The 26,399-nt window shown below is 38.3% G+C and overlaps 1 protein-coding gene across 1 annotated transcript in view; it reads right to left on the bottom strand.

Annotated features, from left to right (window-relative positions):
- Positions 1–25,977, bottom strand: part of STX18 (syntaxin 18) — a 60,934-nt gene extending 34,957 nt beyond the window's left edge. The window contains exon 1 of the mRNA XM_085059817.1: positions 25,726–25,977. Coding sequence (XP_084915943.1) covers positions 25,726–25,890 — 165 coding nt within the window. The 5' untranslated portion in view covers positions 25,891–25,977. The remainder of the gene's footprint in view (positions 1–25,725) is intronic.
- Between the last annotated feature and the right edge of the window lie 422 nt (positions 25,978–26,399).

Genomic DNA, 26,399 nt, shown 5'->3' with positions numbered 1-26,399 from the left:
ATGCTACTGTCAGTTTACATTGAAATACTTTACTTCTAAAGTACACTTTAGAGCTGCATTTTTATTTTTTATTCATGGAAAATTTGGTAGTAAATAACTATCAGCCTAAAAGCCTCACATTTCATCTTACTATGCTTTCCATAAAAATTACCCAGAGTTGCTGTAAGATTCAGTCAAATATATAATGAAAAAATCGTTCTTCACTTTAGTGACACCACTGCAAACATTTTCCATTCAAGACTCCTCTAATAAGAGTGAAGCAAAGTTAAGATTCAAGAGCTTGAAAACTCCAGTTTCGCCACTGAGACTGAAAGTACCCAGTATTATCACTGGATGAATGTTTCACTGGAGTGTTATCTGGGGATAAGGTTAATTGATGTTTTATAAATGTATATGGTATTGACAGCAAACTCCAACTGTACAGAAAAATTACTTTGAAGGTGCTGATATTTTTTTTTTTTTTAGGAATTTGTCCTCAAATATATTGTATATTCTTAAAACTGTTTTTAATGCTTTGTACTTCAGGCATTTGTAAACAGAGGGGGAAAAAGGTCTTGTTTTTTAGGATAATTACTTACAAATACTGAATTTCAACTATGAACCAGAAAAATGCAATACACACAGACATTAAGATAGAAGTCTGCATTAATTTTGTCACTGTTTTCTTAAGTGTTGTGGGAACAGACTGGTTTCATACCATCACATACAGAAGCACATTTAAATATTCTAAAAATGGTCTGTAGAGAGTCAATAGGAACATGAGATGACCTGGAAAAATTAACAGTAGGCTCCCTACAATGTAACACCATGCTAAATGGTTTTAGTAACTAGTTTTCATTTATTCCCCGTGGCAACAAATATTTTCAATTTAAAAAAACAGAGCACAACATCTGATTTTAATAAAACTTACTATTTCTCTTTTTCTTGTTTATTGTCGAACTCTAATCATAACTTTCTTTAACATTTATATTTTTACACAATCATCCAAAACCTCATTGACTAAAATATATACTTCACAACAATTGTGGGGAATGTTTTGGTTGAGAGATACAAGGAAATTGGTCAAAATACATATTTGCAATAATTGGCCTTTACCATTGCTGTTCAAAATGCTCCATTTACAACCTTTCAGTAACTGTTCCTTGTGTCTTTCTGTAAGAGATATTTTCCTTGTCCCTTGTCTGAGCTTATTTTAGTACAATGTTTTCTTGACTCAAAAGAATTTTTTTTAATATAAAGAGAGCTTTCCAGTCTCATTTAACAGATCCTCAGCAGTAAATGGCTACCCTTTCCGACCATTATTATGAAATCTTTTGCTTTTCTGAGAAATTTGTGCAGTGCAATTCAGAGAGTTGCACGTGCATGTGCTTCACTTTGGGGCCAAGCTGAATCTGCCCCGGTGTAAGCCATCACAGGGCTGAGCCTGTGACAGGAGCTGCACTGCCGCTGCTGTGCTCCTGAAGCCGCGGCCAGAGCTGAGCCTCCCTCACGCTTCTCAGTCCCTCATTCCTCTGCCAGGCCCTTCCCACCCAGACTTCTACATTTTCGGTGTATTTACATTCATACCATACACTGATACAGAGCATGAACTGACGCAGCACCGACTCTGTCCCAAAATCCTACAATTCTTCTCAAATACTATTCAGAGGGGAAAGCATTTTCCTGGATTTTCCTCATTGGTACAATAATGTTCTTAGTGCAAAAATACTTCTATTATGTTTCAATATCTAAATTTGTATTATACAGACTGAACATTACCTTAGTGGTTGCCCTAGCATTTATACCAAGTAAATTTCTCCCCCACTAGAACAACAAGCAAACAGCCAGAAATGAGATGCTTGAATCCTTATGTAAAGAACATGTGTTGCTAAGACAGAAAAGCAAAACATAAATATAGTGGAAATAACCCAGTTCTGTACACATAAATATTCTAATCCAAGTGCTTTATGCTATTAGCATAAAAATTAACACAGAGCCCTTTCTGCCTCCCCTTCTCACGTAACAGGAAACTCCAAGAGCTGGATCCTCTGTCCTAAATGCAGGAACTTCCTGGTAACTGTAAGTCCTTCCACGGCTGATGTGGAGTGATGCATTGATAGAGGCTACTGACATCCTCAGGAAACCCACAGAGCTTCTCCAGCAGGCACACACATCTCCTCCTCAGCCCCACTGCAAATGCTCTGCTTCACTGCCTTCTCTGAGCAAGCCATTTGTTAGAACAGCTAGGAAATAGAACCATTCCAAAAAATACCTCCTCCATCCCTGGGGAAAATTACTCTTCTCCACTAGTCCTTATTACAGCAAACTTAGGTGAGGAAAAACAGAGTAGCAAAAAGAAAAAGATAATCCTTTTAATAATTCTTGGACCGGACAGGACTACTAACAGTCAGTCTAAAATCCAGTCTTATAATATTATCCAATTTCCTTTATCCTGTCTCTTTCTGAGAAATACGAGTGTCTTATAAAATGGTTATCAAGGCAAATTATGACAGGTTCTCAACTCTACAGCAAGGGCTAGAAGTTTATCAGAGCACAAGTGGAACTAAAAGCATCACAGAACAAGGACACTTTATTTTGTCCCCACTCGAGAATCTTCTGGCATGACCGAAGTCCAAGATAAGAATCTCTTCCTTTACAGCACATTGCCCTTCCATATTTCCATGAAGTTAACTACCAAATGACCATTACATTCCCAAAGTAACGTATGAAGTGTCCAAAAAAAGTATCTCTGGACCCCAGGATTTCCTCACCACAAAAGGCAATTCATGCTGGTTTTCATCTACCTGGGGGTATTCGCCAGCTGTTTTGCCTATGAAAAAAATTGCCCCCACCATGGGGAGAATAATTTCTACCTGGAAAAAAACTCACATAAAAAATTTCCCTCTAGAAAGTGCTTGCAGAATTTGTGAGGAGGAAGTCTTAGCTGTAATTAAAAGGGAAATAAATGCTTTTCTCTCACATCTGAGTAATACTGACAATTCAAAGGTATATTTTTAATCACTGAAAGCAGAAATCCCTGACAAGATTTCAAGTTGTGAATTAAGGCACTTTTCCTTTCTCACTTTTTCTCAGCCATGAATCTCAGTAAGATTTTTTAAATGTCCACTTCCTGTAATTTTGGTAATTTTAGAATGTAATTATTTTTACATTTTTATGATGCCTTTGGGGTATCATTACAAATATTTTTTAAGCATTTAAACTTAGAAAAATAAAATTAAGTAATAGTTTCTCCTGAGGAGAGACTGTCAGTCCTGTTTTGAATAAACAATCCCTTTTAAAGGCAATCTGGAGATTTATATCCGCTGTAACCATAGAAATTAATCTAGAGTTTCAACAAAATAGAGTAAAACATGATTTATTTAATGAAAATCAGAACGGTGCTATTGCAAATGAAAGTTGGGTCTCTGTTCTTTTAATTCAACAGACAGCTTTGTATGCAATTGTAAGATTTTACTTGATGGGCTACTTCTTACAACTTAATCATACTCATTTAACCAATTTGAACAAAGCATTCAGATTTCTGAGTTTTAATTTTACTTGATATAAATGCCAATCACTAAAAGAAGGAAGTTAAGGATTTTCAGATTTAAAAAGCTAAAATTAAATATATTAAACATTTTTAATGATAAGAGCAATCATGAGAAATTGCTTTGACATTGCAAGGCCAAAAGAACACAGCATAAAAAATTTTGTGAGTTTCTCATATAAAAAGTTTGGGAATAGCAGAGAAGAATAAAAATGTATGAACTGGAAAGCATTTTATAATGTCAGCATAGCTAAAAGAAATGTTCAGAAATAGTGGTTCCTATAGAGTACTTACAAGTATTTACAAGTTCGCCTGAAACATTCCAGCATGCTGATCCTCAACAACAATCATACTACATAAAGGACTTCAAGGTTAAGCTAATTAAGCATTTATAGGTCAGTTAAGTAAGAGTTAAAAGAGCAACAGCATTTGTTGTATTTTCAAAAAGCAAGGAAAAGAACTTGAAGTTCACATGAGGAAACACTGATACAATATAAAATCAAAACAAAAAACATAGCCCAAAACCTAGAAAAAATTTCATATCACAAAAGACTGAAATAGTTTCCTGTGGGAACATCGGTAATAGCCACACAAATTTTACAGAAGTTGCGAAAAATACTGAAGTCTACCATAGAAGGAAACATTATCCAAAAATTACAATTTAACAGATAATTTCTCTAATTCCTGTACATTGTATAATAAACTATTCTGTGGCATTTTTAGTTGTTACATTACCTATATGTAAGGCCACCATGTAAGCCTTCCTTGACCATATCAGCAGGAAATAATCAAACCGTATCAGAAAAAAAAAAAAAAAATTAAGTTCAGTCATTTAAAACTAAGCGGTGAACTTAATTATTCTATCTATTATACAATGACAAATACATTACTGAACAAGAGAAAGAAAATGAAGCTGCTTAAAAGTCAAAAGTTTCTAGTAAGAGAGTAACTGTTCATAAGCTGGAGTACAAACTCTGAAGACCTCAAGAAATACGAGCTTCTGGTCTCCTCCTTTTAACTCAGTCTGTAGGAGAGAAGGATGTAGGAGACAGCCAAACCAAGGCTCACACAGGCATAGCAAAGCTTGGCTTTTAGTACAAATGCAAAAGAAGAGACCCCTGGAAGTGAACTTTGCAAGACACCTCAAAATACAACAGTCCATTCCTGTCTCCTAGTTAACTCACCTGTATCCTGTAATTGGCTCTATTGCAACATATTACTGATTTCTGAAAGCATTTTATCTATCTCTAGAAAGTCTCAAGTTCATAGGAACCCACAGCTTTATATAGTAGGTGGCTTTTTGATGGTACACATCCACAGAAAAGAAAACACACAGTGCATAAATATGAAGACAAACAGAAACAAAGACAAAACCAAGACACCCAAGTAAACTAAACAAAAGGGTTGTCTGCAATAAAATGAAATGGCATCTGCACTGAGATATATGATCACTGTATACTGCTGCATTGTCTGAGGTTCCAGTCAGCAGTCAACTCCAAAAGGCCTCCAAGAAGAGAGGGCTTTAAACTACAGCATTATCCTCATGGCTGCTCACGAAAGGAACATGGTATCCATTCTGAAATTACTAAGTACCCAGCCAGCTGTGAGACAATCTGAGGAAACAAGATGGTGGAACAGACATTGACATCTATTATTGACAGATTCCTGTTCACAAGCACTCTGCAGTGAGAGCTGCATCAGCTATCCAGCACCTAAGTACATTGAGATAACACCACAGTAACCACCAGAGTAATGAAAGAGACTGTGCTTACTCTATAAACTCTGATAGCTTCAGAAGACAAAAAACTATTTAAACACTTATTTTGCAAAATGAATTTGAGCTCTTATTTTACTTGAAATACACTCTGTTAGAGAGAATAAAACAGAGACTACTTCCCTTCATCTGATTTTTTATTTTATAGGCAACATCACAGTTTTTCAACAGTTTGTGGGACACACATTTAAGAGATGCTACCATTTTCATAGAGGCCTTCCTTTCACAACTTTCTGCCAAACTACATAAGGCCAATGCTGTAGCATGTAGGGCAAGAAAGGACCATCAAGTGACTAAAACACCACCATGTCAACAAGCAAACTCGTACAAACTGTCCAGGAATTTACACACTAAGCCACAGGAGTTATGAAGATGCTTTGTGTTAATATTCAGTGTCTACCAAGCAGTTTCACTGTATCTCACCAACCCGTACACAGCGAATAAATCAATGTTACCTCTGTGTCTTTTGCCATAACAACAAGATTATTCAGACTGGGTTGCAGCAGCTACCGCATTGTGTGGGGAAACAACAGAACAAGTGGATGGAAAATACTTGTGTTTCAGCAGACAAGCATACAGAGAAATTGGAGTATCTCTTGTGAGATGGATACTGGTTTGTGTTCAATTTTCACTCAAGGTTAGAGTAAAATGCTGCTGCAATTTGCCACAAAGTTTTGCAGCTCTTACATGAATTAGTGAGCAGTCTCATGTCAAGGACACAAGTGATACTATATTTTCCAGTTTCTATTTGGGTTACAAACACCTTATTTAACAAATGTCACACCACTGCTCCACAGTTCTACTCTGCATTACAGATGAGTCAGAATTACTGAAATACATTTCATCAGTATTTCAGTATTCTGCTCATGCACTGGCATGAACTTGGGAAGAGAGAAAGGTAAACATGAAGTACCTCCCTGCTGAGGAGTTATCTCACTGGCAACTTTAAGATGAAAATGTTAAGGCTATGAATTACAATTAGAACATGAAAACTTAATGCTGGCAACAGAATTTACCATACAGAGACTGGTCAAGATTAACTGGTAAATGTCAAGCAGATATCTGACTGTATGAGTAGACGGAACAGGAGCTGGCAGAGCTCATTGTGGCACAGGGGTGAAAAAATAAGAGAAACATCGAAAAGTGAAGGAAAGGAAGAATTGAAGATGGAAGAGGGAATAAAAATAGAAGCAGAAAGGAATGGTATGAGGTAAAGAGTGAAAAAACCATGAAAAATAAGGTACACCCAAGCTAAAGCATTAATTATAATTTCAGTGCAAATGAGAGACAGATATCAGAGACCCAAGAGCTAGCATGTATTGGAAGAATGGGACCCTTATTTAAGGTAATAAACCAAAACAAAACCAAAAAAGACCAAACGACATACTTAATGGGGAAAGAAACAAACCCCCAAATTAATTATTCAGTCTCTTAGGATGTAAAATATTCTCCTTGAAAGCGTTCAAAATAGCCTAAACAAAACACTGCATGCTATACATATGCTAGCAAGGAGAGGGTTAACCTGACCTCATGTTTTAATAGCATGTTCTACTCCTTGGCACATCAGCATTAGAACCAGAGCATTCCAAAATTGCAATTTTCCCCCACAGAAATACACAATTTCAAATGCCTGTAGCTCTAAGGTCATATCAAAGGAAAAGCATATTGTTGAACACACTGTATAGCAGCAGTGCAGATGCTTAAAGCCAGGATATCTAAACCAGTTTGAAGGTGTTTTTTTTTTTTTTGTCCTGAATGTTCAGTCCCCTACAGAGCAATTCTAACATTGCTCCTGCATAAGTAACTCAAGTGTCTGTCTGACTGCAGCATCAATAAGCATGGAAAAGACAAAAATGAGTAAGAATAGAAAAATAAAGAGAAGGAAAATAAAACACGTTGTCTAAATAGAAAGTTTTACTCACACAACTTTGTTTAGTTCTATCTCGTTGCACTGTATCAAAATAGCTGTACTGTGACTTCTTATGTAGCTTAAGTAACTCAACATAATTTTTATTTTATTTAAAATTATTTGAGAAATTTGCACTTTAGAAAGTTTTCAAAAAGCATAGGTTTTATGACTGCATGCAATTTTTTATTGCTTAATTAGTAGACATTTATAATACTAATTAATGACACAAATGGAGTCAAGAAAAGGAAGAAGTCCAAAAAACATGAGCTGGACAAGACAGGAGAAAAAAGGAAAAATTATTTATGAAGGTTAGGCTTCACACAGATGGCGCTTTGAATTCCTCTCTCTTATACAGCAAAAGAGATAGCAACAAGAGGAACAAGCCTCCCTTCTGCTGCAGAAAGTGAAACAACTGACTAGATATTTATGGGCAACCAAATTAACCTTCTTGTAGTTAACAGTTTCTTACCTCTCAAATAAACAAGTGTCTACTAATTCAGCAATGTACAGAATATCAGCCAAAAATGAGGAAATAAATATAGTAACAGAGGAATCAAATGAAGTGAAAATGAAGAAGAAAATACCAACAATAAGAAATCGGTGACACTAAAATTACGATAGATTTCAACAGAAACCTATGACAAAATATAATACACAGAACCAGAAAGAAAAGCACATGTCAAAAAAGTAAGAGTTGGAAGGAACAAATGAAGGCAAAAGGAAGTTACTTCTTTCAAATAAGTGAAACAGGAGAAAATGAGGTGACTCCAGAAGAACCTCAATTTTTTTCCAAAGTCAATTCCAGGGATTATAACACAGTTAATATTCCCTTTAGATTTAAAAATGATCTTACAATGGAAATACAATGAATTTTCTTGAAGAGAGGCAGCTAAAAGATGCATGCTCTCCGCCGGGTTTGGAGCGCCTGCTCGGAGGCAGTGGACATGTACAATTATAGGAGCTGACTCAAGTGATCTGCTTTGAAAACAGACAACACACAAATATCCACTGAAGCACAAAGGACAAATGCTTTCACTTTTAAAATTTCTCTTTCCATTAAACTGAAAATACAGTTGTTTTTTTTAATACTGACTGTTTTTATCTTACACTACAAATACAACGTATGCAAGGCACACAGCATAAAACCTATTAGGCTGTGTCAGAATGAAACTGAAAATTAACTAATAGGAGTTTCTTACAACAGTCACCAAACAAAGACCTTTTTCTAATGAGCAAAGAGGTGGAACTGAACCAACCAACCTTCACTTGGGAAAAACACTTGATGTGGTCATGAAGAGCCTTAAGAGAGACTACAAAACAGTCATTTTTTCCTGTAACTCAACTTTTGTCTATTGTAGCCGGCATTATTCTTAAGTTACCATTAGTAGCCTTAGAATTTGGGGTCAGTAGTGTCACTACCCCTTAGAATTAAAATTATCCACATCAGAGTAAACACAGTGCTAAATCTAGACTTCTCATTTCAGGTAACCTGCAGACTACAAGTACTGCCTTAGTTTACTCTCAGAACACACTCATTTCAGCTGTTGGTCTGAAATCCTTTCAGTTCTGAAGTTCTGGGCAATACTGAATCCCTGTAAAATGAAACAGAGCACAAGAAATAGATTCCACACCCTGGTCATAGCAGCTTTTTAGTATGAAGCTGTAACATAGTATTATTAAAAATTCAGAAACTTACACCAACCATCCCTACTTTCCATTGCAAAGTCTGGTGGTACATTCTATGGCAGCATAAACTTTAATACAAATACGATTCTACAACAGATGATGACATTTGCTATTAGCAACAGCTGAAAGGTCTTCTTGGCTCCTGATGTGGAGTTAAGGCGGGGAGAAAAAAGGACTCCCCAACGCTCTTTTAAATAGGATTTTGATGAAGGACTGAAATTGAAAATTGGATTTCCCGAATTCTGTGTGCATGGCAGTCCTTCCTTTTTGTGAAAAAAAAACCAGAACAACAAACCTGACTGATGTTATATACTACTACATTTCCTAGTAATATATTATTACAAAATTTGCTTTTAAATTATGATTATGAAAATAATTGTATACATTTCCATATTACCTCTTCAGAACAGTATCATTCATCCAGCAAACTACTACACACTAAAAAAACCAAACCAAACAAACAAATCATCCAAACAACCCTCACCCAAAAAAATCCCAAAAGACAAATATAAGAGAGCTTTTCCCATGCTTAAAAAATATGGAGACAAAATACATTCCATGCAATCTCTTGGGCTTCAGCTTTACAGTCAACGCAATATTCATTAGATCATTTTTTTCTTCAAGTGTTACAAGGAAAGCCAATTAAACATCAAAAGACTCCTGCTTGTCATGTCAAATTTACTACTCATTGGAACAGTGTGCCTTATTCATCAAGTATGTGTTAACTTGGAAGTCATCATGAACCACATTCTTAACTAATTACAGCAACTGCTACAAAATACTGATTACTATTAAGAATAAGTAAGTTAAACTAAACACACTAATTATCATAGCCTTCACTCGCCAAGAAACACCATTCCATAACTGCACAATTAAAAGTTAAAAATAAAGCATTTATTCTGCCCTTATTCATTGCTCCTCCACTGCTACCCAAGAGATAGAAAAAGTACTGCTGTAACAAGCCAAGTCCTGTGCACTGCGCTGGTTTCTGCAAACCACAGAGCTTTGTAGCAAAGAACTCCTGTCAAGAGAAGACTACTCATAGCTGTCCTACAAGGAGTAACTACACCATGTTGGAAACGTTATGTCACCCAGTGAACGTAGCACGACACTCCTCTCAGCAAGATGCATATGATGTGGTTTGTTCTGCTTGTGGGATAATATCAAAAGATGCCTGGGCTTCAACTTGGTGGTCTAAATGATAACTTACACTAACTGCTAGGACTTGTGGCTGTATATGTATTCTTTAGCACTTTCTATGGCTGAATGGATAGCTTGCTTGCTTTAAATGACATTAATAAAATAGCTGCAAATCTATTTTCAGCATAGTTTCTAATCTGTGTCAACTGCTGGTAATACCGCAGTCAGGTAGCCTAGGGCATATTTTTCGGAGAGCAAAAAACATCAGAAGAGGGTGTTTTAATCTGAATATTAAATATATTAATATGCACACAGAAATTAAATTACATATTTTTTTTCAGATTCTTCCATAATTTCATTGTAGCAATATTAAAGATTCAAAAGAGCTGTTTAATCCACCTTTTTTAAAATTTACAATTATTTATACAGTAAACTTTCAGGACTTGGTGCCATTTTATTAACTTCACTGGAATAAAAAATGTTACCATAAACACAGAGTCAACAAATAAAAACCTTCATGATCTAGCAACTAGGTTGCAAAATAAATCCCTTAAAAACTATCAAACGACACTAAAAATAAAATTAGATATAAATTCAAGTTTTAGACTGTGGTCAATTGAGGTCTAGACAAAACCCTATGTTTGTTCACTGCCTAGTCTCCAGTCTGCTCCAAGTTTGAAAAGGTAATTGAACTCAGTCTATAATTACTGGATTAGATACAGATGGGCTCTGTACATTTCAGGGGAGGAAAGAACTGTTTTGATTCATTTTATGATTGCCTGTAAGGTCAAACTTTTCAAAATGTACTTTCATCTGTTAAATAGTTTCTCAAAGTCCCAGGGGGACATCTTCAATAACTGATGTTTTAAGCAATTTGAGTCTATCAGATCCAGTCTTTGAATGTAATATGCTGTCCATTTTCTAGAATTATAAATGTGCATGTAGGTTAATTGCTACAACTCAGAGAAAGTTTCAAAACTACATTTTTTCTGAAAATTGCAAGTTTTACCCAACAACTCTTATGCATAAATATTTTCAGAATTATTTTGGTTTAGGATGCAGCATATCTTTGAAAATACAAATAAGTAACACAAATTAGAAATGTCCTTACTCATAATACCTTCTCATTTGGAGAATGCTCTCTTAGGACTCAAATGAACAATATTTGAATAGTCTCAACTAAATCAGTTCATTTGCTGCAAAACAAATAAATGAAAAATGTGTCTTAATAAAAAATCCTAAAGAACACTGAAGAAGACTTCTCTTTCCATAATCTCTTATTTGAGCCTTCATCCTCACTCTCACTCAAAAGGTGGAACAAACAATAAGTGAGCATTAAACTTTCACTTGGCTATGAATTTTTTGCGAAGTATTTTCTTCAATTAAATCAACCATAACTCTGCAGCCTGTTTCAGTACAACCAGGATTTCATCTTGCATCATTCAATGTCTTGCTTAGTTAACAGTTCAAATGCTCTGCAAAGGGAATCTAGCTCTGCTCTCAGTTAGGGACTCTCAGAGCTACCGTAATAGCAATTTAAAGCAGAAAATACACCATGCAATCAGAAGGCAATATAATAGTTCAGTTCGTAGTCTTAAAAGAGGTAGGAAACTTAATTCCAAACAACTTACTATTCAGGAGTTTCAGTTTATTTGTATTACAACAATCCTCTTGCTTATAAAATTCCAATAGGAATGTATTTTTTTGTTACCATATACATTTGTGTTTAATCAACAACAATATCCCACTGGCAACAGTCTCAGTCAAACAAGTTATCTTTGTAGGATCTATATCTAGACATCTATAGAGTTTTTCTGCCAGAGCCTTGGTATTCGAGCACCGGTAATACGGATAATTGGAACTATGTTAATATAATCTCCCTCTGTCTCCAAGTGGGCTAATGAAAAAGCATGTTATCTCATGTAATTTCCATGAGTAATATTTTATTCATATTATTTCAAAGTCCTCCACAAAAGGGACCAAGTCTTTCTGCCCCAGCAGAAAGGCACATTCTAATAACAGAATTGTTTGTATGCCTGCTCAGACAGGATATCATCATCATCATCATCCTCATCATCAGGCTGCACAGCCACCACAATTTACAAGTCTCACCAAAAGAAGAAATTTCTTCCACTGCATTTTAAGAATTGATTGATATAAATCAGTTTGTTCAAAACAGTTCAATCTATAAAATGTCTGCAAACAGACAATGGATTTCTGCAACAGTAGCTATTTATTAAATGTAAGAGCATCAGTAGCAACCATGTATAAACAAATTAAAGTGGTCTTTGAAAGAAGTATGAAATTTTACTTCAAAGATAAAATCCATTAATACTTGCATTATCTTCCTCCCCCCACATTTCTAATGGATGTTTTTAAATGTATTCCTTTAAAATTGAAATAATACTCATCTTAGACTTTACTTGAGATGCAGATGCTTAACTCAGTAAAGTAAGTCTCAATCTTTACTTAAGAGCCATATAGAAAAGACTTCTCCTTCATTGCAAGACACAGAAAAAGTTTCCTTCAAAAAATACACATGCCTTATTTTCCCTACAAAATAAAACTATAAGAACTACTTCAAGTGTATTGGGGGAACCCACAAACTATTCCTGGAACTACTGTAATTTTTTAGGCAATAAATTGTGAAGAAATGGTAAAGCAGTGAAATAGTCAGGCCATAGCACCACACATTCTGTATGCTGTAACACAGCAGAAAATAAATACAGTATAAGAAGCCACAGTATTTCACATTTCAGACCCTCTAATTAACTCTGATTTTTTTCTTTTTTCTTCTCCTTCACATTTTCACTGTCTCTAATGAGTATTTTCCTGCATTTGCTGTACAGTCCTTTATATCATATTCAAAATCATAAGAAACAGTATCTGAGCTCTTTTTGGTATCTCCCATCTATACTTTCATGGATTCTGCAATGAGCTAAAATTTTTGGGAACTGAAAACAACATCATCAAGAAAAATGAAGTGTATTCTTTAAACAAGCTAGCCTCATTCACATTATGTTGTATCAGTGTGTCTTTACACAGCCTTTAAAAAAAAAAGAAAGCTATCCAATTCATGGATATTAAACTGAGTCAGTATGCAGACTATAGCAATGTGGCACTATTTAATCAACAGACACCTCATATTGGTTAATGATCCCTTCAGTCCTAAAAAAAAAAAAATTGAAAAAGTATCATTTAACCATCTTTGTACATCATTCATCCCCTGAAATATGTGAGGAAGAAATCTGACAATTAAAAAAAATATTAAAAAGCAGTTGCTTACTTCACAGCAACAAACTTCTGTGGTAGACTAGGCATCCTGTGAAGTCTAATACAGCTATTTTATTTAATAAATACTTTAGCATGATTTGTTTCCTATAAGTTCATTTATTATTAGAAAGGAAGAGAGAACATTCATCCATTTGCACAGTCCAAGGTCAGGCTGATCAGAGTCACAGGTCACTGGAGCAGTAGTCTGAGATCTGGAAAACCAGTATCCAATTCCTTGCTTTGGTACAAAGCAGTGTCCCATATGTAAAAAGGAATTCTGGAGCCATCTCTATGCATTAACTCCTGCATTACTTGTTGAGTACCATGTGTATTTTGAAATAGATGCACTTGACTTAAGAGATTTCAAGTGATGCAGAATCTACCAAATCAAGGACCAGCTGAATCACCTCAAATAATGTGTACTATTTGCAGCACTGTATCTTATTTTGCTTCTTCATAGGATCCATGAAGAAATCAGAGACTTTTTTTCTTGTGATCATGTGTTGTAACAAAATTAATTTAAAGGATTTCTCACTACAAGGTAGATTTTTCAGATTTTAGATAATTTTTATGGCTCTTTCTTTAAAAAAAAACCAACCAACCAACTAACCAAAAAAAAACCCCAAAAAACAACCAAAATCCAACAAAGCATCATACCACCACTACCATACTTCTGAAAAAGCTTGACATCAGAACTGGACACAACATTTTGTCATTTTAATATTGCTATACACTTTCCCTTTAATTGATAATTCCCTCTATGTTTCATTAAACTTACATCTTATAAAAACAGTTCGTTTATTTTGGTATTGGCTTTGATGTGCAACACTTACTAGGAGCCAAAAAGGCCAAATTATGCCCTACCACACCCACAGCCAGAACCAACAAATGCCATGCTTACACATGCAAAGGTAATATCACACCCCAGAATCTTTGCATATATGTAATAATTTTCCTATACAGTTGAATGAGGAATGCCTCAATTTAAGCCTATACAAAGCAATGCTTTCCCTTGAATATCACAGCAGAAACAATAGCTGGCATCACACTGCCCAGCTGAATAGACCCAAAGAAAATAATATATAACAAAGACAACTGAAGAAAGCAGAATTTTAAATTAATCAAAAATTTGTAGCTGTCACTTGAAAACTAGCATGCAGCAAGGTTCTGAAAGAAGAATATCCCAAGAACACACACATCTGTTTAATATTACAAGCCAACTGTCAACATCCTAAGTGAAGTTTTAATTTAATATTTTTTCTTTCTTGATGTTTTACCTTTAGTCAATGCCTTGTGAGAGTATCAGCTTTCTATAAGAAACTGTTAAATATAAAGAAATGTTATTGTAGCATGTTTATAAAATCATAGTTCGAGAACTTTTTATTTTTGTAAGGCCTGACCACAACTTAATTATCTGCAGGACATTCCAAGCTCACAATTGCAAGCTCCAGTTCCCAAGCAATTTTAAACAGTATCTACTGTACAGGACATACAGCACTGCAAATACCACAACATGCTAGTGTTTCGAGAAGTCACCATTAGAGTCTTTAGACATGGTTTTTATTCTCAATAAGTATGTTTCTCTCCTAATCATTAAATGGTTTTCATCACCACTACATGTTTGTATTTCACGCTAGCTTGCTATTAGTATTTATTGTAATATAAGTGAATTAGTCATAAAAAAGGCAGATACAATGTATAACATGCTGTATGTTACACATAAAGTGTCCAAAGAGTAAGCAGCACGTTCTACAGATCACACAATGCTTTCCTTCTTTTCCAGGAAGGAACTAGAGTAAAAGCAGGAAAAAAAAACTTGTTAAATTGGAGATAGGGGAAAAGTGAGACCACTAGCTCAGCCAAAAACTCTCAATGGAAGGCTGGAATTTTTTTGATGAGAGAGAAATCTCAAAAGTCCTGGGAATTCAAAATTGTTTTTATTTTGTAAAACCATCCAAATCACCCGAAAATAGTCAAGGAAAAAAATCCATCATGCAATTACATCCAGATTTTACACGTCAGCCTGAAAACAAGCAGATAACACAACACTTATAACAACCTAGAACTCCAAGGGTCTGTTTTCCTACCCAAAACATGAAACATCTTGGTTTCAACCCATTACTGACAAACTCCACTGTTTTCCTACCCTTTTAATCAACTCTCCCGTTTTCTGGAGGCTGATGACTGGCTACTCTGACTCATGGAGCCAGTGCAAGGAGACCCCAGAGCACTCATGGTGGGCTCCCCTGCAACCTGATGCTCCCTTCTCACCTCCTCTTTTACCTGACAGGCCTCAGGTATGTATTTTATTCCAGGAATTCCCACAAGTCCTGCAGCATGATTATTTCTGGTCTTCTAAATACAGTGAGATTTTACTTTCACCTCGACTAAATATTGGAGGCCTCGGGTTTTTTTACCATAAGAAAAATGAAAAATTCATTGAATGACCATATTAAAATTCTAATTAGAATACTACAATAATACTTCATATTAGAGGCCAAATAATTTAGGAGGAAAACCAACACCCCTTCTTAATTTTCAACTATTAACCAACATAATATTTGAGAGCTTATGGATATCCCCACAGAACCTCCACCAACATTCACTTGAAAGCCACTTCACACTTCCTATCTAGCTGAAAAACTGGAGAGGTGGGAAACACCAGTCAGTTGCATCTGCAGAAATTTCCCTACAGAAATGAAATATTTAATTTAGAATTAGTGAGATTACATCCATATTCAAAACCGTTTAAAAGTCCACCAAAAAAAGGGAAATATCCAGTGGGAATGATATTAAGGGAAATGACAAGCAATCCCTTAACATGGAAAATCAAAGACTGCAAGGAAGCTGGATTACATTTAATTGTATCTGGGTTTTGTTTTGCTTGTTTTTCAAATGCTGGACAATACTTACAGAAATGGAACAGATGCAAATTTGAGTCAATGCAGCACATGTGCTTTTCTACAGTTCTCACCAGCCTCCATCAAAAGGGAAGGCAGAGTACAAAGGAAGGGGTAAAGAGGGACAACAAACACCTGATCACTATAAAATGTCATTTTTGCCAGTCAGAAAGTTTTGACCCACCACCCTGAAGTCAGGAAACTCACATTTTCAAGAAAGTATCCATCACTTAACATTCTATGCAATCATACCACAGTGTAATATTTTCAACACTAAGGAACATTTTCCTCAAATTGCTGGAAATGATTCATACCTCCAATTTTCACCCTTTAATTGCTCTCACTGTTGAAGCTATAATGCCAAGTTTTAATATTTGCCAGTCTGAAAAATATTTTCAAGTATAATGGACTGAAGTTTCAAAGACAGAGCATATAATTGCATAGTCTTTCACTGAAGAATTGTATTATTTTGTCTACAGTGAAACACACAAAAACTTAATCGACTCATTACCAAAAAATCACAAGCTATCAGCTCAGCATTATAGCAATAACTAAACTTGATGACCAAAATGAGTCTCAATTAGCAAAAACACAAGTGTGACTACAACTCATTGAAAGCAGGGACATGTAACTGATTTTTTTGAGAAGTTGCAAAACCCTTATGTTTTGAAATAGCTGCTCCCTGAGATTAGAATTAAACTTTTTTTTGCTGATCCCACCTGTGAAGCATAATTAGCATCCTAAATAACAGTTTCTCTTCGTTTTATTAATATTTTAATACACTTTAGAGTTCAAACCAATTAACATGTGTGATTACTCAGAAATTGTTTGATAATTGTCACAGAGAAGAAAACTCCTTAGCCCAAGTCTTGATTTAGCAGAAGATAACAGAAGTTACTTTTCTAATGTCCAAGAACACCCCTGTCTACCTAAGTGTAGAAAGATACACCATGCACACAGAAAGAGATCTGCAGGATGATGGGAAGAGTCACAACTAAGACCTTCTCTGGGCTGCTATCCACCAAACTTGCTCTATTTTCAAAAAGGCAGAGGAGGAGAATAATCAGACACCTAAAATTACCAACTCCCAGGGAAAATTAGCTTTATTTTGGCCTCACTAATAAAACCTGGAAAAATAAACCCCAACAGTTACATCTTTTAACAAATCACACTGACATTCTTTTGAGTCTGCTTATTTTAATGTTCATTTTTCATTTCAAATAAGAGATTATATTCCAAAATACAGAAATATAGAGCCCAAAGCTTGTAGCAATGGCAGTGAATCAAAGTCTCAAAATAATGAGCTGTTCTTGCTCCAAAATCTTTGAAAAAGAACTCAGAGAAACAGCAAAAAGCATAAATGAATCAATTAAATTCACTAACATGAAAATATTGTTCCAGCTTTATTCTCTCTTCTTCCATTTCCCTTCCCTTCTTTCCTATTTAGATGAACTATATCATAACCTCGTATCATTTTGTGATATTTTCCTTTTTTTATTCATATTTCTACCTCTAATGTTAGACTGTCCCTTCTCCAACCTACATCGTTCAATTTTCTTCCAGCTGTGCCTGCTCACTTTCTATTGTCTTTCTTTCCTACTGTATCTCTCCAGCTTTTCAGACACCTCAAGGCTCACCACCTTGCCCCTAGCCCATCTTTCTCCTTCAGAGGTCATGCTAATGGAAACTATGTTTAAGAAAAGCAGGAGGCTGCCAATGATAACCCACAGCTTTCTTCTACTTCTGTGTGCTCTACACACTTTCCACAAATGTCATCCTTATTTGTGGCAGGATGACAAAGCAAGAACTTGCAAAAGGTGTGTCAGCTTAATGGAACACCACCGTTGGGAAGGAGTTCATAGTTACCAGCTGCAGGATATAACAATTCCTCCAACTCCAAGCCAGGAAAGAACCTCCCACAACCAGCCTGGAAGGGGGTGAGGTGAGGTGAGGATGAAGACAACATCCTCAAAACGGGAACTGCAGTGTAAGATACTTTTGGACTCCTCAGCACCACATGAGGTCCTGTTAGCCAAAACAAAATTAACAGGCAACTAAGGAAAGTTGTCTCCCAAGCCAATTTTCAATCCTGCTGTTTGGTTAAATTCTGAAAATAACTCCCACGGAGTTGAGAATGTACTTTCAAACAAACAAACAAACAAAGCAGGGGGGAACAATGACAGACATTTGCACAGACATTTCTCAAAATGCAGGAGTTCATAACTTTTCCCCCAAGGCCAACCAACACCCTCCCCACTGTTTCTGAAGTGTTTTGCTAAAATCAGAAGCATCACATGGGGAACATTAGTGATTTGGCATTTAGTCCTAATGTACTGAACAAGGTCAGTATTTCACTCTTCTCCAAAAGTATTTTTTTTTAATTTTCACTCTATTTCCTTAACCAGCTTTTTACATGTTTCTCATCTACTAATTAAAATTATCAATGTCTTTCCCTTCCACCTCACAGACTAAACTTCTCTAACAGGGATGAAGGAAATGAGAAGTAAAACCAATAAATGCTCATCATAAAAAAACTAACATTAACCATAACTTGCACAGGGGAAGAGATAAATCTGAAATATTAGACAGCATTACAGTGTAACTCCCTATTTGAAAAAGAACAATTTAAATTAGATTTTCTGCATACAACATGGGGGAGGGAAATGCATGTGCATGTAAACCAGTACAAAATGGAGCATCATCAGTGAACTTTGGGGGAAAGAGTGACTGCTCATAGCTGTACATGGGAGGAGAAGTCAGAATTAATCCTAATGACCTCAGCTGTGGGCCCAATTTAACAGAACTTACCTCTCATTAAAAGTTAAGAAGGGAACTGAAATACCACTCACTGTCCAAAATTTGGCACAGCCATTCATTTCTAATAAAGACTCTAATTGGCTACACCACAAGCAGTATATAGTTCCCCTGCATCCAAATATTCTCTCATGGGAGTTATTCTTATGTAATCAGTAGAGCCAAAAAAATGTATAAAATAACCTTATTAAATCAGGTTATAACTTTTTAGTTGGAGTATAAAACCAAAACCATTAAAGCACATAATTTTAACTATTTTTGGCCATTTCCCTCATGGCACTGGTCAGTATCAGCTATTCAATTACAACAGAAGCAATTCACTACATGACCATGCAGTCTTTGATGCTCTGCCTGTGTTCTGCCATAGACTTTAATGGTACTGCTCTTGGATATGGAAGTTTTAAGGACTAAGTCCCTTTCAGGTCTATTTTAGACCTGGTGAATACATGTCCCATCCCATAAAAGTTAATACAGCAAACTGACTATTTCATTGTTTTGGATATTTCTCTGTCTTTTGAAAAGCTTGATATGTAATCTGACTTGTTGTGGAGTCACCAATCTGAACTTGACTCAGAACCAGCATCATAATAATTATTGTATATTCCAATAAAATATTTAATGCTTGGCATTTTTATTTTTCTAGAGCTTTTACTTTTAGAACAGGGATGGTGTTACTCCCCTGCATCAGCACATTGGTACCTGCCAATCACTGAAGTTATGATATATCTGAAAGCAGTAGGCAGTGGAAAAGCCTGTGGACCTCCCAGTTTGCAAGTCAATTTTTTTCCTTCTCATATTAGAATTGTATTAAGCACAAGGAATCCTCTGTTGGAAACCTAGATCTCTAGATTTCATCTACTAATATTTTTCAAACTTTTTATTTGTAAACACCTAGAAATTTTCCAGTGAGGGTGTAGACTTGTCTTTCTCTATTAGTATTGTGTACATAACACAATTTCAGTGGCTGAGTTTTATTCTCAGTACCTCTTCAAACAATCCTGAATACTCTGAAAGGGATCAGAAAGTAAGTATGTTTAAAAACACTCCCTTTTAGTTGTGTTATGTCAATAATTACATCATGCTATTGAAGGTGGTGCTCTATGGTCAGTCTGGGGGACCAGCTCCCAGTTTGGGCATTCCCCATGCCTTTTTTAGGCTTTATTTAATGCAGTGACAGTAGCAATGATTAAGCCACAACACCATAAAACAAACACACCTACCCTTTTTCTCTCCTAGGGGATGCTCTAAACACCAAACTGTACAAAGGTGTGCAGGAATATCTCAAATTTGGGACCAAGGACAAAACACAGCTCTCTATCTCGTCTAATAGCACTGCTATTTTAAATTATCCAATAGGCTGCATTCCAAACAATGAAATAAGTTGGACTTTCACAGGTATGCATGAAAAGCTCTTTTATGTAGAGTATGTAAAATTAAAAAATAAAAAATTAAAAAGTCACCACTGTGTGCCCTATGTGTAGCCAAAGCAACGCACTGCAAAATTCAGGTTGCCTTGTAATTAAAAGGTTTGCTTAAAATTTATACTCAATGTCATTTGTTCTGGCTTTCACAAGAACTAGTTTTGGAAACAAGTTTTATGTGGGGATTTTTCCTCCTCATTACACATTTGTACAGAGCAAGTGAACATATTTTTTGTGTGAATATTGGCCTATAGTACCTTTTTTTTTTTTTTTTGAAGAATCAGTTAATCATCCTACAGAATCCATACACAGGACTTATATGAATAACAGATGTTGCAGCCTCATGAATCTGGCATCCTTATGTGTTCAACAGCTTCAAACATGGGCACTTGATCATTCTGAAATTTTGCATTTAAAGCCTTAGAAACATTTAACCTTTCAAATTTTCCATTCTCAAGGATATGTCTCCAGAGAAGCCTGATATTGATTTTGAATAATTCATGCTCCAACACTTCATTTCTTAGCTTTTTGCAAAACCTTAAAGAAGAGAATCTCCCAAAGCAAACCAGAAGATTTTATTCACAACTGCAATTAAACCCACCAGGAAATTCTGCTTGACAATTAATTTGTATTTATTTCTGTTAATAGGCTATATTAGCCTTGATTCCATTTCTCCAACACATATTAAGCAGTAGCAATCATAAAAAGTTCTTGTTCCTTCAATATTTTCAAATATCTAAGAAGTATATTTGGCAGATGATATTCCCAATTGCTCATACTTGCCATAAAAAAGTAACAGGGAAGGCTTAAAGAGTCAGATTTCCTAATACTGCTCTAAAACAGAAGCTCAAATGCCAAATACTTCCCAAAACTGCAATCTTTTAAAACATCCAAAACAACAGATTTTAAGGCACTGTAAAGCCGTGAATCAGTGTCACTGTCCTAGGCTGCAACACAGATGTATTCTATTACCTCTACAAGCTGTTAAAGCAGGTGGGGCACTGGTTGTTATCTCCTGCTGTGACTCACCCCTGATAACTGTTAATGAGCTATCAAGAACCAACTGCATGACTCATGGAATTATCTCATCCTATTGTGAGATGCTCCACCCAGGAGGGAGGAGCCAAGCATTCCCACCTGGATATAACCTGGCCTGGGAACTGCCCAAGTCAGCCCTGTCTGCTGGGTTCCCAGAGGACAAGAGCTACCACTGGAGCTTCAGCTAGAGACCAGACCTTCCACAGGATCACTGCTTCAACCTATACTTCACTTGGACTGCTACCACCACCCTAACAGGGTATCAGGTTGAATCTGACTCTGTCAGTGTTTTTTCTTGTATTATTGCATTTATTTTTAATATTCCTATTAAATTATAATTCTGACTTGTGATCTCCCACTGGTTCGTTTTTCAAACTAGTATGGCCACATACTGGGGCTCTGAACTGCTTGTAGTTGTCACTGGTCACTTACTGCAAGCCCTTTTTTTTTTTTTTTTTACTTAAATACTTTTGCTCTAATCCTTAAAATTCTTCAATCATTTTAGCTTAATCCCAAAGCTGACACCACACCAAGGAACAAATGCATTGGATTTGTGTGGCAAGGTGTTAGTAGTGGGAAGCTAAAGGGTTGGCTACTGTGAGAAGCTGTCAGAAGCTTCCCTGATGTCCAACAGAGCCAACACCAGCCAGCTCCAGGACAGACCTGCTGCTGGCCAAGGACAAGCCCAGCAGCAACAGTGGCTGTGCCTCCAGGATAACAACGTTAAGGGGGTGAAAAAGTGTTGCTGCACAGCAGTAACTGCAGCAGGAGAGAGGAGAGAGAACGTGAGAGGAACAGCCCTGCAGACACCAAGGTCAGTGCAGCAGGTACAAGATGTGCTCCAGGTGCTGGAGCAGAGATTCCCCTGCAGCCTGTGGTGCAGCCCATGGTGAGGCAGCTGTGTCCCTGCAGCCCACTGAACTGATCCCCTGTACAACTGGTGGGGAGGAGGTAAAGAACTGGGAGTGAAGTTCAGCTTGGGAAGATGGGAGGAGTGGGGGGAAAATGTTTTTAATATTTTGGTTTATTTCTTATTATCCTATTCTGATTTGATTGGTAATAAATTAAACTCATTTTCCCCAATTCAAGTTGGTTTTGCCCATGGCAATTGCTATGAGATCTCCCCCTGTCTTTATCCTGACCCACGAGCCTTTCATTCTATTTTGTCTCCCCTGCCCAGGTGATGAGAGCACTAATAGAAAGTCTGTCACTGTTACTGGAGCTTTGCTGTAGGGAATTCTTCAACAATCACTTCTTACCTGGTCCTAATCAATACGCAATTGGTGAAGAGATGGAGAGGTGCTGAAACTATTCACCATAAAAAAGGATAAGTCACATTACATATCTGACAACCCGGTGGTTGCACAATGCAGCTGACCTACCAAAAAAACCCCAAACCAAATAAACAGTGATGGGTCAATGCTGGGGCAAAGAAAATCCTTTCAATAGCTCAGAGCTGTAACATTCATCTTCATTTTATATGAATGGATCAGTTTTGTCACAGTTTAATAATGTCACCAGCAACACCAGTCTCTGCAACTAACATTACCATGGGTACAGATGACCTCCTAACACCCTTGTGTTAACAACTTCGTCTCAAATACAAAAATATTCATCAGCTCCTCAGAGGCTACAGCAACACAGTATGCATGAGCATAAAATATCCACCTCCAAAAAAATACAAATAATATAGGATGTTGAAATATTTTCTTGTGATTAACACAAAACACCTAGAGCACACATCTCTAAACCAGCTTGCCTACACAATATCAATATTTGACACAATTCTATAGTCTCTGTGCCTCCTTCAATCCATCTAAGAAAATCATGTTAGGTTTGAGAATTATAAATTCCTGTTTACACTTTATCTCCCAGGCAAAATGTAATTTTACTATAAATACTGAAGCTGTGTGGGATTACCTGTCACAATTTTGTCAACTTCTCCAAATGCTAAACACCTTCAATTTTCCTTCTTAAACATCACTTAGAGAATGTCTACAAAAAAGTCAAAATCCAAAAACATCTCCATAGTCTTGGATCTACAGCAAACTCACAGCCCTTCAGGAGCACAAAGGAGAAAGAGAACATACAATGTATGATACTTATGTTGCTTAATACAGTTTAGCAAAGTGCTAAAACATATCAATTACATGATACAAAACCTCTGTGGGACGGGCTAGAGAGGAGAACTCATCCTGCAGCTAAATGCCCACCCAGCCCCACATTCCAGCTGTGTTGCAGCTGTGAGTGACTGGCTGCTGCTCCTGGAGCTTGGAACATAAGCAACATCAGCACAGCTCTACCTGCAAGACCTATGCAAACCCACACAGACTATAATGTTGAAAGGAGTAGTTTTGTGTGTAGACTCTATTATTTTGCTATTTCCACATCTGCGTGTCAGATGGAGAACTTGCACTAAGGACTTTGGGCTTCTCTGGTTTGGAGAAAAAGAGGCTGAGGCACAACCTCGTTACTCTACATTTTCCTGAGGAGAGGACATGAAGAAGGAAGTGCCCATCTTTTCCCTCTGGTATCCAGAGTTAGGATGACTGGGAATGGCTCAAAGCTGTACCAGGGGATGCTTAGAGGCTGAACATAAGGAAGCATTCTTTAAAGAGTGGGTGGTCAAACACCAGAAGAGGCTTCTCAGAGAGGTGGTTGATGCCACAAGTCTGTCGCTGTTCAAGAGGCGTCTAGATGATGCCTATAACAACTTGCTTTTAACTTGCTCAGCCCTGAAGGGGTCAGGCAGTTGGAGTAGCTGATGGCTCTATTCTTATTCAAGTAAGATATAAAGAAAGTGGTGACTAAGTAGCTTATTCAGGGTCTTCACTGCTATCCTATATGGAGTCTGACCAGTGTCTTTCATTACAAGTTTTACAGACAACATTAGTTAACTATTTGATACCTTCCTCAGATTAAAAAAAAACAAACAAGAGGCCTGTACATTGACAAGAATTCATTAGCTTTTGGAGAGCTTATAAAAATAAATGCATTAAAGAATTAATGCATCTGTCAAAGATTATGTTTCCAAGCCAAGCTGCGTAGTCTTGGCTGAAGCAGTTAAACTTTTAATCAAAAGGCAGCAACAAAGTATTTGCAAGAGGCTTTGACACATACACAATCAAACTGAACTGTATTTGGCTGAAACAAACAGTTTAAATAATCCCTTATTTTACTACAAAGCTTATTTTTCCAGCTGCAGTTTCAATGTTTTATTCACACATTAAAATGATGTTCTGTGGTCTGGTGGGTTGCTGTCTCTCTGTTGCAATGGTGCAGGAGTTACAGAGCAAGGCCAGTCCATCTTGCTCCTTTTCACTGATCAGCTGTCAACAGGTACCATGTGTTCACATATGCTTCAGCAACACATTTTAGCTTTTGCCTCTTCTCTAAAGTCATTGTTTATATAAGCACCATTAATTAAAACCATTGTTCCCTTCAGGTCATCGCCATTGGCATTAGCTAGTTACTTCACCTGGTGATCTTGCAAATTAAACAATTTTTCTCTAAACCTTTGGCCTTTCCGTTGTCTGGACAGTGCACTGAGGAAACTCAGACAGGGTGAAGAGTTCAGAGAGAAAACTGGGAACTCCCCGTGAGACAGGGGAAGCAATCAAGCCAAAGACAACATGCAGGGAGCAGCATTACTAACGCTGCCGAACGTGTGCGCTACGGCAGCGCTCTGTTACGTGGCAGGCGCCGGGAGGAAACAAACACCCGTGCGCACGCAGGCTCGGCGCGGAGGGGCGGCGGGTCCGCACGGACACACCACAGCCCTGGCAGAGGGGCGGCGGGTCCGCACGGACACAAGGCAGCCCTGGCAGGAGGGTCCGCACGGACACAAGGCAGCCCTGGCAGGAGGGTCCGCACGGACACAAGGCAGCCCTGGCAGGAGGGTCCGCAAGGACACAAGGCAGCCCTGGCAGGAGGAGCCGCACGGACACAACGCAGCCCTGGCAGGAGGAGCCGCGCCGCGGGGATGGCGGGCGACAGGCGGGCTCGGAGCCGATCCCAGCCGCCGCGGCAGCGCCGGGCCCCGGCTCTCACGCCGCGCTCCCAGCCCACACCCGTGTGGGAAAGCGCCGCCCCGGGGCTCTTTGCGGGCGGCTCCGGGGCCCGCTGGCCGTCCCCGGGGAGCGCCGGACGCTCCGAGGCGGCGGTGAGGGGCGGGCTGCCCGCCCGGGCGGAGCCGCTGCCGGCGTCCCGGCCGCCCCTCGCCCTCCCCCCGGGGCCGCACTCACCACCTCCCGCGCCCGGCTGGTGAAGTCGCTCTTGGAGCGGGCTGCGCCCCGTTTGAGCAGCTCGTCCCTGGGGCTGTCCCCCGCCGCCGCCACCCCCAGCGCCTTGTTGCGGGTCTTCACGGTCTTCACGCTGGCCTTGAACAGCAGGGTGATGTCCACCGCCATGGCGGCCGCCGGTGCCTCCGCGCACCCTTCCCCGCACAACGCGGCCCTGCGCGGAGCGTTCCGCCCTGCGCGGCGGGGCGGGCGGGGCGGGGAGGGGAGGAGAGGCCGCGCCGGGGCATGGTGACACCCACGGTGACACCCCCTGTGCCAACCCCTGTGCCAACCCCTGTGACACCCCTGTGACACCCCCTGTGACACCCCCTGTGCCAACCCCTGTGACACCCCTGTGACACCCCCTGTGCCAACCCCTGTGACACCCCTGTGCCAACCCCTGTGACACCCCCTGTGCCAACCCCTGTGACACCCCCGGTGACACCGCCGGGATAACAGCGCCCTGCGCGGGGCCGCGAGCCGTGTCGCGGCGGGACTGCCCAGGCAGCCCAAGCTACGGAAACGCCGTGAGGAGAATAGAACCTGCACAGTGTGTCGCCGCCCCTGCCGGGTGTCGCCAAGCGGTGCTGTGGCAGGGCAGGTTAATTAGGTTTGATTAGTACATATTGAGCAGATCT

This window comes from Lichenostomus cassidix, chromosome 4 (genome assembly GCF_008360975.1).
Source record: "Lichenostomus cassidix isolate B80296 chromosome 4, HeHo_3.0, whole genome shotgun sequence".
Lineage (NCBI taxonomy): Eukaryota > Metazoa > Chordata > Aves > Passeriformes > Meliphagidae > Lichenostomus > Lichenostomus cassidix.
Note: the sequence above shows the minus strand (reverse complement) of the source record. Positions and strands in the feature narration are given on the sequence as shown.